At 43.8% G+C, this 16,954-nt stretch overlaps 1 protein-coding gene across 1 annotated transcript; it reads left to right on the top strand.

Annotated features, from left to right (window-relative positions):
* Positions 1–16,121: 16,121 nt before the first annotated feature.
* LOC147970519 (uncharacterized) lies at positions 16,122–16,904 on the top strand. The gene has a single exon (XM_087525652.1). It carries the CDS (start codon positions 16,393–16,395, stop codon positions 16,747–16,749), a length of 357 nt encoding a protein of 118 aa, XP_087381778.1. The 5' UTR covers positions 16,122–16,392; the 3' UTR covers positions 16,750–16,904.
* Positions 16,905–16,954: the final 50 nt, after the last annotated feature.

Here is a 16,954-nt window from a genome sequence, read left to right as displayed (position 1 = left end):
AAACAGCACTTCCTATATATAATTCTTTACCTCCGGACCATTATGGAACTCCTCGTGACGTCCGAGATCTCATCCGGGACTCCGAACAACATTCGGGTTCCTGCATATACATATCTTCACAACCCTAGCGTCACCGAACCTTAAGTGTGTAGACCCTACGGGTTCGGGAGACAAGCAGACATGACCGAGACGACTCTCCGGCCAATAACCAACAGCGGGATCTGGATACCCATGTTGGCTCCCACATGCTCCACGATGATCTCATCGGATTAACCACGATGTCAAGGATTCAATCAACCCCGTATGCAATTCCCTTTGTCAATCGATATGTTACTTGCCCGAGATTCGATCGTCGGTATCCCAATACCTCGTTCAATCTCGTTACCGGCAAGTCACTTTACTCGTACCGTAATGCATGATCCCGTGACCAGACACTTGGTCACTTTGAGCTCAATATGATGATGCATTACCGAGTGGGCCCAGTGATACATATCCGTCATACGGAGTGACAAATCCCAGTCTTGATCCATGTCAACCCAACAGACACTTTCGGAGATACCCGTAGTATACCTTTATGGTCACCCAGTTACGTTGTGACGTTTGGTATACCCAAAGCACTCCTACGGTATCCGGGAGTTACACGATCTCATGGTCTAAGGAAAAGATACTTTGACATTGGAAAACTCTAGCAAACGAACTATACGATCTTGTGCTATGTTTAGGATTGGGTCTAGTCCATCACATCATTCTCCTAATGATGTGATCTCGTTATCAATGACATCCAATGTCCATAGTCAGGAAACCATGACTATCTGTTGATCAACGAGCTAGTCAACTAGAGGCTTACTAGGGACATGTTGGTGTCTGTTATTCACACATGTATTACGATTTCCGGATAATACAATTATAGCATGAATAAAGACAATTATCATGAACAAGGAAATATAATAATAATGCTTTTATTATTGCCTCTAGGGCATATTTCCAACAGTCTCCCACTTGCACTAGAGTCAATAATCTAGTTACATTGTGATGAATCGAACACCCATGGAATTCTGGTGTTGATCATGTTTTGCTCTAGGGAGAGGTTTAGTCAACGGATCTGCTACATTCAGGTCCGTATGTAATTTACAAATCTCTATGTCTCCATTTTGAACATTTTCACGAATGGAGTTGAAGCGACGCTTGATGTGCCTTGTCTTCTTGTGAAACCTGGGCTCCTTGGCAAGTGCAATAGCTCCAGTGTTGTCACAAAAGAGTTCGATTGGCCCCGACGCATTAGGTATGAATCCTAGGTCGGTGATGAACTCCTTCACCCATATTGCTTCATGTGCTGCCTCCGAGGCTGCCATGTACTCCGCTTCACATGTAGATCCCGCCACGACGCTCTGCTTGCAGCTGCACCAGCTCACTGCTCCACCATTCAACATATACACGTATCCGGTTTGTGACTTAGAGTCATCCAGATCTGTGTCGAAGCTAGCGTCGACGTAACCCTTTACGACGAGCTCTTCGTCACCTCCATAAACAAGAAACATCTCCTTAGTCCTTTTCAGGTACTTCAGGATATTCTTGACCGATGTCCAGTGTTCCTTGCCGGGATTACTTTGGTATCTGCCTACCAAACTTACGGCAAGGTTTACATCAGGTCTGGTACACAGCATGGCATACATAATAGAACCTATGGCTGAGGCATAGGGGATGACACTCATCTCTTCTATTTCTTCTGCCGTGGTCGGACATTGAGCTGAGCTCAATTTCACACCTTGTAACACAGGTAAGAACCCCTTCTTAGAATGATCCATATTGAACTTCTTCAATATCTTATCAAGGTATGTGCTTTGTGAAAGACCTATGAGGCGTCTCGATCTATCTCTATAGATTTTGATGCCTAATATATAAGCAGCTTCTCCAAGGTCCTTCATTGAAAAACTCTTATTCAAGTAGGCCTTGATGCTGTCCAAGAGTTCTATATCATTTCCCATCAATAGTATGTCATCTACATATAATATGAGAAATGCTACAGAGCTCCCACTCACTTTCTTGTAAACGCAGGCTTCTCCATAAGTCTGTGTAAACCCAAACGCTTTGATCATCTCATCAAAGCGAATGTTCCAACTCCGAGATGCTTGCACCAGCCCATAAATCGAGTGTTGGAGCTTGCACACCTTGTCAGCATTCTTAGGATCGACAAAACCTTCCGGCTGCATCATATACAATTCTTCCTTAAGGAAACCATTAAGGAATGCCGTTTTGACGTCCATTTGCCATATCTCATAATCATAGAATGCGGCAATTGCTAACATGATTCGGACGGACTTTAGCTTCGCTACCGGTGAGAAAGTCTCATCGTAGTCAACCCCTTGAACTTGTCGATAACCCTTAGCGACAAGCCGAGCTTTATAGATGGTCACATTACCATCCGCGTCTGTCTTCTTCTTAAAGATCCATTTATTCTCTATGGCTCGCCGTTCAACGGGCAAGTCAGTCAAAGTCCATACTTCGTTTTCATACATGGATCCTATCTCAGATTTCATGGCTTCTAGCCATTTGTCGGAATCTGGGCCCGCCATCGCTTCTTCATAGTTCGAAGGTTCACCGTTGTCTAACAACATGATTTCCAAGACAGGGTTGCCGTACCACTCTGGTGCGGAACGTGTCCTCGTGGACCTTCGAATCTCAGTAGGAGCTTGATCAGAAGTATCTTGATCATTATCATTAACTTCCTCTCTAGTCGGTGCAGGCACCTCAGGAACATTTTCTTGAGTTGCGCCATTTGCCGGTTCAAGAGGTAATACTTCATCAAGCTCTACTTTCCTCCCACTAACTTCTTTCGAGAGAAACTCTTTCTCTAGAAAGGACCCATTCTTGGCAACAAAGATCTTGCCTTCGGATCTGAGGTAGAAGGTGTACCCAATAGTTTCTTTTGGGTATCCTATGAAGACGCATTTTTCCGACTTGGGTTCGAGCTTCTCAGGTTGAAGTTTCTTCACATAAGCATCGCATCCCCAAACTTTTAGAAACGACAGCTTAGGTTTCTTCCCAAACCATAATTCATACGGTGTCGTCTCAACGGATTTCGACGGAGCCCTATTTAAAGTGAATGCGGCAGTCTCTAAAGCATAGCCCCAAAAAGATAGCGGTAAATCAGTAAAGGACATCATAGACCGCACCATATCCAATAGAGTGCGATTACGACGTTCGGACACACCGTTACGTTGAGGTGTTCCAGGCGGCGTGAGTTGTGAAACTATTCCACATTTTCTTAAGTGTGTACCAAATTCGTGACTCAAGTATTCTCCTCCACGATCTGATCGTAGAAACTTGATTTTCCTGTCACGTTGATTCTCAACCTCACTCTGAAATTCCTTGAACTTTTCAAAGGTTTCAGACTTGTGTTTCATTAAGTAGACATACCCATATCTACTTAAGTCATCAGTGAGGGTGAGAACATAACGATAGCCACCGCGAGCCTCAACACTCATTGGACTGCACACATCAGTATGTATGATTTCCAATAAGTCAGTTGCTCGCTCCATTGTTCCTGAGAACGGAGTCTTGGTCATTTTACCCATAAGGCATGGTTCGCACGTGTCAAATGATTCATAATCAAGAGACTCTAAAAGTCCATCTGCATGGAGCTTCTTCATGCGTTTGACACCTATGTGACCAAGGCGGCAGTGCCACAAGTATGTGGAACTATCATTATCAACCTTACATCTTTTGGCACTCACATTATGAACATGTGTAGCATTACGTTCGAGACTCATTAAGAATAAACCATTCACCATAGGAGCATGACCATAAAACATATCTCTCATATAAATGGAACAACCATTATTCCCAGATTTAAATGAGTAGCCATCTCGAATTAAACGAGATCCCGATACAATGTTCATGCTCAAAGCTGGCACTAAATAACAATTATTGAGGTTTAAAACTAATCCCGTAGGTAAATGTAGAGGCAGCGTGCCGACGGCGATCACATCGACCTTGGAACCATTCCCGACGCGCATCGTCACCTCGTCCTTCGCCAGTCTCCGTTTATTCCGCAGCTCCTGCTGTGAGTTACAAATATGAGCAACGGCACCGGTATCAAATACCCAGGAGTCACTACGAGTACTGGTAAGGTACACATCAATTACAAGTATATCAAATATACCTTTGGTGTTGCCGGCCTTCTTGTCCGCTAAGTATTTGGGGCAGTTCCGTTTCCAGTGACCCTTCCCTTTGCAATAAAAGCACTCCGTCTCAGGCTTGGGTCCATTCTTTGGCTTCTTCCCGGCAGCTTGCTTGCCGGGCGCGGCAACCTCCTTGCCGTCCTTCTTGAAGTTCTTTTTACCCTTGCCTTTCTTGAACTTAGTGGTTTTATTGACCATCAACACTTGATGTTCCTTCTTGACTTCTACCTCCGCTGATTTCAGCATCGAGAACAACTCAGGAATGGTCTTTTGCATCCCCTGCATGTTGAAGTTCATCACAAAGCTCTTGTAGCTTGGTGGAAGCGACTGGAGGATTCTGTCAATGACCGCATCATCCGGGAGATTAACTCCCAGCTGAGACAAGCGGTTATGTAACCCAGACATAGTGAGTATGTGCTCACTGACAGAACTATTTTCCTCCATCTTACAGCTGAAGAACTTATCGGAGACTTCATATCTCTCGATCCGGGCATGAGCTTGAAAAACCATTTTCAGCTCTTCAAACATCTCATATGATCCATGTCTCTCAAAACGCTTTTGGAGCCCCGGCTCTAAGCTGTAAAGCATGCCGCACTGAACAAGGGAGTAGTCGTCAACACGTGTCTGCCAAGCGTTCTTGGTTCTGTGGGACGGGAGGATCACCTAGCGGTGCTTGTAGGACATAATCTTTCTTGGCAGCTATGAGGATGATCCTCAGGTTCCGGACCCAGTCCGTATAGTTACTGCCATCGTCTTTCAGCTTGGTTTTCTCTAGGAACGCGTTGAAGTTGAGGACTACGTGGGCCATTTGATCTACAAGACATAGTGTAAAATATTTTAGACTAAGTTCATGATAATTAAGTTCATCTAATCAAATTATTAATGAACTCCCACTTAGATTAGACATCCCTCTAGTCATCTAAGTATTACATGATCCGAGTTAACTAGGCCGTGTCCGATCATCACGTGAGACGGACTAGTCAACGTCGGTGAACATCTTCATGTTTGATCGTATCTTCTATACGACTCATGCTCGACCTTTCGGTCTTCTGTGTTCCGAGGCCATGTCTGTACATGCTAGGCTCGTCAAGTTAACCCCAAGTGTTTTGCATGTGTTCCGAGGCCATGTCTGTACATGCTAGGCTCGTCAACACCCGTTGTATGTGAACGTAAGGATCCATCACACCCGATCATCACGGCGTGCTTAGAAATGACGAACTTTAGGAACGGTGCACAGTTAGGGGAGAACACTTCTTGAAATTGTTATGAGGGATCATCTTATTTACTACCGTCGTTCTAAGTAAACAAGATGCAAAAACATGATAAACATCACATGCAATCAAATAATAAACGTGACATGATATGGCCAATATCACATAGCTCCTTTGATCTCCATCTTGGGGCTCCATGATCATCCTGTCACCGGCTTGACACCATGATCTCCATCATCATGATCTCCATCATCGTGTCTCCATGAAGTTGCTCGCCAACCATTACTTCTACTACTATGGCTAACGCGTTTAGCAATAAAGTAAAGTAATTTACATGGCGTTTCTCGATGACACGCAGGTCATATAAAAGAATAAAGACAACTCCTATGGCTCCTGCCGGTTGTCATACTCATCGACATGCAAGTCGTGATTCCTATTACAATAGCATGAACATCTCATACATCACATATAGATCATTCATCATTCATCACAACTTTGGCCATATCATATCACAAACCACTTGCTGCAAAAACAAGTTAGACGTCCTCTAATTGTTGTTGCAAGTTTTACGTGGCTGATTTAGGGTTCTAGCAAGAACGTCTTCTTACCTACGTTAAAGCCACAACGTGATTTGTCAACTTCTATTTACCCTTCATAAGGACCATGTTCATCGAATCCGCTCCAACTAAAGTGGGAGAGACAGACACCCGCCAGCCACCTTATGCAACTAGTGCATGTTAGTCGGTGGAACCGGTCTCACGTAAGCGTACGTGTAAGGTTGGTCCGGGCCGCTTCATCCCACAATACCGCTGAAGCAAGAAAAGACTAGTAACGGCAAGAAAGTTGACAAATCTACGCCCACAACTCATTGTGTTCTACTCGCGCAAGAAGAACTACGCATAGACCTAGCTCATGATGCCACTGTTGGGGAACGTTGCAGAAAACAAAAATATTCCTACTCGTTTCACCAAGATCCATCTAGGAGTTCATCTGGCAACGAGCCATCGGATGCATCTACATACCTTTGTAGATCGTGTGCGGAAGCGTTCAAAGAACGGTGATGATGTAGTCGTACACGACGTGATCCAAATCACCGATGACCAAGCGCCGAACGGACGGCACCTCCGCGTTCAACACACGTACGGGACGGGAGACGTCTCCTCCTTATTGATCCAGCAAGGGGAAGGAGAGGTTGATGAAGATCCAGCAGCACGACGGCGTGGTGGTGGATGCAGGGCGTCACAGTAGCAGGGCTTCGCCTATACTGCGAGAGAGAGACGTAACGGGGAGAGAGGGAGGCGCCAGGGGCTGGTCCCTGAATTCCCTCCTCTCCCCCACTATATATAGGAGGGCCAAGGGGGGTGGTGCGCAGCCTAGGAGATCTGATCTCCTAGGTGCGGCGGCCAGGGGGAGGATTCCCTCCCCCCTAAGGCACCTAGAGGTGCCTTCCACCACTTGGACTCCTCCCCCATGGAAACCCTAGGCGCATGGGCCTAGTAGGACTGGTGCCCTTGGCTCATGTAGGCCAAGGCGCACCCCCTACAGCCCATGTGGCCCCCCGAGACAGGTGGCCCCACCCGGTGGGCCCCCGGGACCCCTCCGGTGGTCCCGGTACAATACCGATAACCCCGAAACTTGTCCCGATGGCCGAAACAGCACTTCCTATATATAATTCTTTACCTCCGGACCATTCCGGAACTCCTCGTGACGTCCAGGATCTCATCCGGGACTCCGAACAACATTCGGGTTCCTGCATATACATATCTTCACAACCCTAGCATCACCAAACCTTAAGTGTGTAGACCCTACGGGTTCGGGAGACAAGACATGACCGAGACGACTCTCCGGCCAATAACCAACAGCGGGATCTGGATACCCATGTTGGCTCCCACATGCTCCACGATGATCTCATCGGATGAACCACGATGTCAAGGATTCAATCAACCCCGTATGCAATTCCCTTTGTCAATCGATATGTTACTTGCCCGAGATTCGATCGTCGGTATCCCAATACCTCGTTCAATCTCGTTACCGGCAAGTCACTTTACTCGTACCATAATGCATGATCCCGTGACCAGACACTTGGTCACTTTGAGCTCAATATGATGATGCATTACCGAGTGGGCCCAGTGATACCTATCCGTCATACGGAGTGACAAATCCCAGTCTTGATCCATGTCAACCCAACAGACACTTTCGGAGATACCCGTAGTATACCTTTATGGTCACCCAGTTACGTTGTGACGTTTGGTATACCCAAAGCACTCCTACGGTATCCGGGAGTTACACGATCTCATGGTCTAAGGAAAAGATACTTTGACATTGGAAAACTCTAGCAAACGAACTATACGATCTTGTGCTATGTTTAGGATTGGGTCTAGTCCATCACATCATTCTCCTAATGATGTGATCTCGTTATCAACATCCAATGTCCATAGTCAGGAAACCATGACTATCTGTTGATCAACGAGCTAGTCAACTAGAGGCTTACTAGGGACATGTTGGTGTCTGTTATTCACACATGTATTACGATTTCCGGATAATACAATTATAGCATGAATAAAGACAATTATCATAAACAAGGAAATATAATAATAATGCTTCTATTATTGCCTCTAGGGCATATTTCCAACAATAACTACATGGATAAATATGTTAGGTAGCATTCCACATCAAAAAAAAAATTATCATTTACCTACTCGAGGACGAGCAGGAATTAAGCTTGGGGATGCTGATACGTCTCCAACGTATCTATAATTTTTGATTGTTCCATGCTATTATATTATCAACCTTGGATGTTTAATATGAATTTATATGCTATTTTATATGATTTTTGGGACTAGCCTATTAACCTAGAGCCCAGTGCCAGTTTCTGTTTTTTCCTTGTTTTAGAGTATCACAGAAAAGGAAAATCAAACGGAGTCCGATTGACCTGAAACTTCACGAAACTTATTTTTAGACCAGAAGAAGCCCGTGGAGTATCGGAGATGGACCAGAAGAGTCTCGGGCTGCCCACAAGGGTGGGGGGCGCCCCCCCCCCTCCCGGGCGCGCCCCCCTGCCTCGTGGACAGCCCGGAGATCCACCGACGTACTTCTTCCTCCTATATATACCCATATACCCTAAAAACTTCGGGGAGCATAATAGATCGGGAGTTCCGCCGCCAGAAGCCTCCGTAGCCACCAAAAACCAATCTAGATCCGTTCTGGCACCCTGCCAAAGGGGAATCCCTCTCCGGTGGCCATCTTCATCATCCCGGTGCTCTCCATGACGAGGAGGGAGTAGTTGTACCTCAGGGCTGAGGGTATGTACCAGTAGATATGTGTTTGATCTCTCTCTCTCTCATGTTCTTGAGGTGGTACGATCTTAACGTATCGCGAGATTTGCTATTATAGTTGGATGTTATGATGTTTCTCCCCCTCTACTCTCTTGTGATGAATTGAGTTTTCCCTTTGAAGTTATCTTATTGGATTGAGTCTTCAAGGATTTGAGAACACTTGATGTATGTCTTGCGTGGGATACCTGTGGTGACAATGGGGTATTCTATTGTTCCACTTGATGTATGTTTTGGTGATCAACTTGCGGGTTCCGCCCATGAACCTATGCATAGGGGTTGGCACACGTTTTCGTCTTGACTCTTCGGTAGAAACTTTGGGGCACTCTTTGAAGTACTTTGTGTTGGTTTGAATAGATGAATCTGAGATTGTGTGATGCATATCGTATAACCATACCCACGGATACTTGAGGTGACATTGGAGTATCTAGGTGACATTAGGGTTTTGGTTGATTTGTGTCTTAAGGTGTTATTCTAGTACGAACTCTATGATAGATTGAACGGAAAGAATAGCTTCATGTTATTTTACTACGGACTCTTGAATAGATCGATCAGAAACGATAACTTTGAGGTGGTTTCGTACCCTACCATAATCTCTTCGTTTGTTCTCCGCTATTAGTGACTTTGGAGTGACTCTTTGTTGCATGTTGAGGGATAGTTATATTATCCAATTATGCTACTATTGTTGAGAGAACTTGCACTAGCGAAAGTATGAACCCTAGGCCTTGTTTCAACTCATTGCAATACCGTTTGTGCTCACTTTTATCATTAGTTACCTTGCTGTTTTTATATTTTTAGATTACAAAAACCTATATTTACCATCCATATTGCACTTGTATCACCATCTCTTCGCCGAACTAGTGCACCTATACAATTTACCATTGTATTGGGTGTGTTGGGGACACAAGAGACTCTTTGTTATTTGGTTGCAGGGTTGCTTGAGAGAGACCATCTTCATCCTACGCCTCTCATGGATTGATAAACCTTAGGTCATCCACTTAAGGGAAATTTGCTACTGTCCTACAAACCTCTGCACTTGGAGGCCCAACAACGTCTACAAGAAGAAGGTTGTGTAGTAGACATCAAGCTCTTCTCTGGCGCCGTTGCCGGGGAGGTTAGCGCTTGATGGTATATCTTTAGATCTTGCAATCAAATCTTTTTGTTTCTTGTTTTATCAGTAGTTTAGTTTATAATAGAAAACTACAAAAAATTGGAATTAAGGATGCCTCATATGCTTCATCTTTTTAATGTCTTTCATGAGAATAAGGATTCCGATAATTGTGCTCAAGTGCTGGAAGAAGAATGCATTAGAATGTTTGGCACTAAATATTTGAATGATGAGCATGATTGCAATGTTGTTAGTATGAATTCCTTGAATATCCATGATATTAATGATATGCAAAGCCACAAGCTTGGGGAAGCTATGTTTGATAAAGATGATATTTTTCGTCCCCCAAATTTTGATGAGCAAATTTATTATGATGAAAGCATGACTCCTATTTATGATGATTATATTGATGAAAGTGGATTTGGAGAGGTCATGACTTTATTTAGTGATGAATCCACTATTTCGGAAGAGGTTCCAATTGATTATGAGAACAAATTTGCTACCTATGATGATTATTGTGATGACATGTATGCTATAAAGACTAATGATAACCATGAAACTTTCCATCATGATTTTAGTTTTAAATTGGATTATGCTTCACATGATAGTTATTTTGTTGAGTTTGCTCCCACTGCTATTCATGATAAGAAGTTTGCTTATGTGGAGAGTAGTAAATTGTCTATGCTTGTAGATCATGAAAAGAATGCTTTATGTGCTGGTTATATTGTTGAATGCATTCATGATGCTACTGAAAATTATTATGAGGGAGGAATATATGCTTGTAGGAATTGCAATAATATCAAGTTTCCTCTCTATGTGCTTAAAGTTTTGAAGTTATGCTTGTTTTGCCCCCCTATGCTAGTTGATTATTGTTCCCATAAGTTGTTTGCTCACAAAATCCCTATGCATAGGAACAGGGTTAGACTTAAATGTGTTAGTCATATTCTTCATGATGCTCTTTTTATGTTACAATTCTTATCTTTTATGTGAGCATCATTGAACTCATCATGCCTAGTTAGGAGCGTTAAACGTTAGCGCTTGTTGGGAGGCAACCCAATTTTATTTTAGCTCCTTGCTTTTTGTTCCTGTTTAGTAATAAATTAATCATCTATCCTCTGTTATGATTGTGTTTTTTATGTTTTAATTAGTGTTTGTGCCAAGTAAAGCCTTTAGGATCTTCTTGGGTGATTGTTATTTGATCTTGCTGTAAAAAACAGAAAGTATGCGCTCACAAGAATAATTTTAATTTCCTACCAGAGAGCAATAAAATACCAATTCCACTTGAAGTAGATTAATAAACAAATTGCCTAGGACTTCCTAATTTCTCAGGATTTTTGGAGTTATAGAAGTATTCGAAACATACATATTACTACAGACTATTCTGTTTTTGACAGATTATGTTTTCTATGTGTTGTTTGCTTATTTTGATGAATATATGAGTAGTATCGGAGGGTATGAACCATAGATAAGTTGGAATACAGTAGATATTACACCAATATGAGTTTAGAATAAGTTCACAACAGTATCTAAGTGGTGATTTATTTTCTTATACTAACGGAGCTTACGAGTTTTTGTTAAGTTTTTGTGTTGTGAAGTTTTCAAGTTTTTGGTAAAGATTCGATGGACTATGGAATAAGGAGTGGCAACAGCCTAAGCCTGGGGATGCTCATGGCACCCCAAGGTAATATTAAAGGACAACCAAGAGCCTAAGCTTGGGGATGCCCCGGAAGGCATCCCCTCTTTCTCCTTCGTCTATCGGTAACTTTACTTGGAGCTATATTTTTATTCACCACATGATATGTGTTTTGCTTGGAGCGTCATTTTATTTTCTTTTGTTTTGCTTGCTGTTTGAATAAAATACCAAGATCTGAAATTCTTAAATGTTAGAGAGTCTTCACATAATTGTATAATTATTCGACTACTCATTGATCTTCACTTCTATCTTTCAGAGTAGTTTGTCATTTGCTATAGTGCTTCACTTATATCCTTTTAGAGCACGGCGGTGGTTTTCTTTTATATAAATAATTAATCTCTCATGCTCTACTTATATTATTTTGAGAGTCCTTTAGAATAGCATGGTAATTTTCTTTTGATATAATAAAAAACTTTCATATAAGTGCATTGAATACTATGAGAAGTTTGATACTTGATAATTGTTTTGAGATATGGAGATGGTGATATTAGAGTCATGCTAGTTAAGTAGTTGTGAATTTGAGGAATACTTGTGTTGAAGTTTGTGATTCCCATAGCATGCACGTATGGTGAACCGTTATGTGACGAAGTCGGAGCATGATTTATTTATTGATTGTCTTCCTTATGAGTGGCGGTCGGGGACGAGCGATGGTCTTTTCCTACCAATCTACCCCCCTAGGAGCATGCGCGTAGTACTTTATTTCGATTACTAATAGATTTTTGCAATAAGTATGTGAGTTCTTTATGACTAATGATGAGTCAATGGATTATACGCACTCTCACCCTTCCACCATTGCTAGCCTCTCTAATACCGTGCACCTTTCGCCGGTATCATACACCCACCATATATCTTCCTCAAAACAGCCACCATACCTACCTATCATGGCATTTCCATAGCCATTCCGAGATATATTGCCATGCAACTTAGCACCGTTCCATTTATTATGACACGCTCCATCATTGTCATATTGCTTTGCACAGTCATGTAGTTGACATTGTATTTGTGGCAAAGCCACCATTCATAATTCTTCCATACATGTCACTCATGAGTCATTGCACATCCCGGTACACCGCCGGAGGCATTCACATAGAGTCATATTTTGTTCTAAGTATTGAGTTATAATTGTTGAGTGTAAGTAAATAAAAGTGTGATGGTCATCATTATTAGAGCATTGTCCCATGTGAGGAAAGGATGATGGAGACTATGATTCCCCCACAAGTCGGGATGAGACTCCGGACGAAAAAAATAATTAAAAAATAAAAGACCATAAAAAAAGAGAAGGCCCCAAAAAACAAAAAAAAAGAGAAAAGGAGAGAAGGGGCAATGCTACTATCCTTTTTCCACACTTGTGCTTCAAAGTAGCACCATGATCTTCATGATAGAGAGTCTCCTATGTTGTCACTTTCATATACTAGTGGGAATCTTTCATTATAGAACTTGGCTTGTATATTCCAATGATGGGCTTTCTCAAAATGCCCTAGGTCTTCGTGAGCAAGTGAGTTGGATGCACACCCACTTAGTTTCTTTTTGAGTTTTCATACACTTATAGCTCTAGTGCATCCGTTGCATGGCAATCCCTACTCACTCACATTGATATCTATTAATGGGCATCTCCATAGCCCGTTGATACGCCTAGTTGATGTGATACTATCTTCTCCCTTTTTGTCTTCTCCACAACCACCATTCTATTCCACCTATAGTGCTATGTTCATGGCTCACGCTCATGTATTGCGTGAAAATTGAAAAATTTTGAGAATATCAAAAGTATGAAACAATTGCTTGGCTTGTCATTGGGGTTGTGCATGATTTAAATATTTTGTGTGGTGAAGATAGAGCATAGCCAGACTATATGATTTTGTAGGGATAGCTTTCTTTGGCCATGTTATTTTGAGAAGACATAATTGCTTGGTTAGTATGCTTGAAGTATTATTATTTTTATGTCAATATTAAACTTTTGTCTTGAATCTTATGGATCTGTATATTCTTGCCACAATAAAGAGAACTACATGGATAAATATGTTAGGTAGCATTCCACATCAAAAAATCTGTTTTTATCATTTACCTACTCGAGGACGAGCAGGAATTATGCTTGGGGATGCTGATACGTCTCCAACGTATCTATAATTTTTGATTGTTCCATGCTATTATATTATCAACCTTGGATGTTTAATATGCATTTATATGCTATTTTATATGATTATTGGGACTAACCTATTAACCTAGAGCCCAGTGCCAGTTTCTGTTTTTTCCTTGTTTTAGAGTATCGCAGAAAAGGAAAATCAAACGGAGTCCAATTGACCTGAAATTTCACGAAACTTATTTTTAGACCAGAAGAAGCCCACGGAGTATTGGAGATGGACCAGAAGAGTCTCGGGCTGCCCACGAGGGTGGGGGGGGCCCCCCCCCTGGGCGTGCCCCCCTGCCTCGTGGACAGCCCGGAGATCCACCGACATACTTCTTCCTCCTATATATACCCATATACCCTAAAAACTTCGGGGAGCACAATAGATCGGGAGTTCCGCCGCCAGAAGCCTTCGTAGCCACCAAAAACCAATCTAGACCCGTTCTGGCACCCTGCCGGAGGGGAATCCCTCTCCGGTGGCCATCTTCATCATCCCGGTGCTCTCCATGACGGGGAGGGAGTAGTTGTACCTCAGGGCTGAGGGTATGTACCAGTAGCTATGTGCTTGATCTCTCTCTCTCATGTTCTTGAGGTGGTACGATCTTGACGTATCACGAGATTTGCTGTTATAGTTGGATGTTATGATGTTTCTCCCACTCTACTCTCTTGTGATGAATTGAGTTTTCCCTTTGAAGTTATCTTATCGGATTGAGTCTTTAAGGATTTGAGAACACTTGATGTATGTCTTGCGCGGGATACCTGTGGTGACAATGGGGTATTCTATTGATCCACTTGATGTATGTTTTGGTGATCAACTTGCGGGTTCCGTCCATGAACCTATGCATAGGGGTTGGCACACGTTTTCGTCTTGACTCTTCGGTAGAAACTTTGGGGCACTCTTTGAAGTACTTTGTGTTGGTTTGAATAGATGAATCTGAGATTGTGTGATGCATATCGTATAATCATACCCACGGATACTTGAGGTGACATTGGAGTATCTAGGTGACATTAGGGTTTTGGTTGATTTGTGTCTTAAGGTGTTATTCTAGTACGAACTCTATGATAGATTGAACGGAAAGAATAGCTTCATGTTATTTTACTACGGACTCTTGAATAGATCGATCAGAAAGGATAACTTTGAGGTGGTTTTGTACCCTACCATAATCTCTTCATTTGTTCTCCGCTATTAGTGACTTTGGAGTGACTCTTTGTTGCATGTTGAGGGATAGTTATATTATCCAATTATGTTACTATTGTTGAGAGAATTTGCACTAGCGAAAGTATGAACCCTAGGCCTTGTTTCAACTCATTGCAATACCGTTTGTACTCACTTTTATCATTAGTTATCTTACTGTTTTTATATTTTTAGATTACAAAAACCTATATTTACCATCCATATTGCACTTGTATCACCATCTCTTCGCCGATCTAGTGCACCTATACAATTTACCATTGTATTGGGTGTGTTGGGGACACAAGAGACTTTTTGTTATTTGGTTGCAGGGTTGCTTGAGAGAGATCATCTTCATCCTACGCCTCTCACGGATTGATAAACCTTAGGTCATCCATTTAAGGGAAATTTGCTACTGTCTTACAAACCTCTGCACTTAGAGGCCCAACAACGTCTACAAGAAGAAGGTTGTGTAGTAGACATCACCCGTGAGCACTTGATTGCAGAAGCACCTACAACCCTGCAACATTTCTACATAGCGCGCTATAGGAGCCTTGAAGAGAATTCCGAGAAACTGCCCCATCGACTTTGATCTTTGTTGTACCGATTGGTGGAGGAATCCATCTTATACTGTGTCGCATGACCGACTGAGGATTTTAGTGAGACTCTTTTGGCTTACACTCCTCGAGCTCTTTCATATACCTCATGAGAAAATGATGGGTAGAAGCCGGGCTTTGAAAGACATTTTCATGCATTGCCTTGCTTTGTGCGTGTCATATTGCCCATAGTGTTACCAGCACCGTTACAAAGTCAGAGTGGGGGAACGAGTTCATGAGGCTGAAGATGAATTTTTTGGCATCTGATTCTATGATGCTCATCACAACTTCGACCAAGTCTTGGTCTTGGGCCCATATAGATCTGGTGAGGTTGCATTCGACGAAGGAATACCACCATGACTCAGTGTTTCAACAGATCCCACAAGTTGAACTGGCGCCTATATGGCGATGGTTAAGAAGATCAGAAGTCGGGTGGATCAGAAGTCGGGTGGACTTATGAGAGAGCGGCCACAATAACATTTTAATTATTATTTTTTGTGTTGAGGGTGTAACATCTTAATTTTCGATGGTACATCAACGGTCCACATCTTAGTCCATGATTTCAACGCGCTCGATCAAGAAAAAAGGAAAACACGACACTAAAGATAGCCCGGGCGCAGGGCAATTACGCACCCAACACGTCTCCCTGGACCGACCTCTCGTTTCAACAAGGCCGGTTTAGAAACCCCACGGCCCCTCTTCCCTTCTCCGCTCACCTGCTCAACGGCCACGTACGCGTAACGTATAACCTCTCCATTCTATCTGCCCCTCCTCCGTCCCCCACGACGCGCGACGCAGCCGCTTCACTCGCCTCCGCTCTGCGTACATAACCACCACCCCGCGCGCCGCACGGCCGGCTCGCAACTCGCAACGCCAGTTGCGCGGCGTCTCAAACTCAAACCCGACTCGATCCTCTGCAGGGAGGCCAAGAAAATCAAGGTCGAGCCGAGCGAGCGATCTCGAGCCCTCCCTCGACCGATGCATCCGCTCGTGGGGGCGCTGCTGGTGGGGGCCGGGGAGCGGTGGTGGTGGCCGTGCTGGGGCCCGGCGGCGCGCCACGCCGCGGCGTGGGCCGGCGCGCTGGCGCTGGCCGTGTCGGTGGCGTCGTTCGCGCCGGAGGCCGCGTTCGTGTGGGCGCTGGCCAGCGGCGGGTGCGCGGCCGGGTCGGTGCGCGTGCCGCTCGACGGCGGCGGCGACCACGTCTGCGTGCCGGCGAGGATGGCCGGCCGGACCTGCGCCGACATCATCGTGCCGCCGGTGTTCGCGGCGCTCTCCGTCGGCGCCTCCGCGTGCTTCGTCCGGACGATCGCCATCGGCCGCCGCCACGGCTACTAGCCATCATTGGAGCAAGCCCGTGTCCTTCCCCTCTGCTGTGCGACGCACGCCTCCGCTTCTGAACACGTATTATGTCCCGGCTTCATTTTCTCTCAGTCATAGATGATGTTCCTTTTTTTTGGGTACATTGATGATACTCGGTGGTTAATCTGAAATATAGTCACAATACCCCGATCCCTCAATCGGATCAAGGAAATGCGCACAA

The sequence above is a fragment of the Triticum urartu genome, chromosome 5A (genome assembly GCF_056163025.1).
Source record: "Triticum urartu cultivar PI428250 chromosome 5A, HENAU_Tu73, whole genome shotgun sequence".
Classification (NCBI taxonomy): Eukaryota; Viridiplantae; Streptophyta; class Magnoliopsida; order Poales; family Poaceae; genus Triticum; species Triticum urartu.
This window is presented reverse-complemented; position numbering and strand designations above follow the sequence as displayed.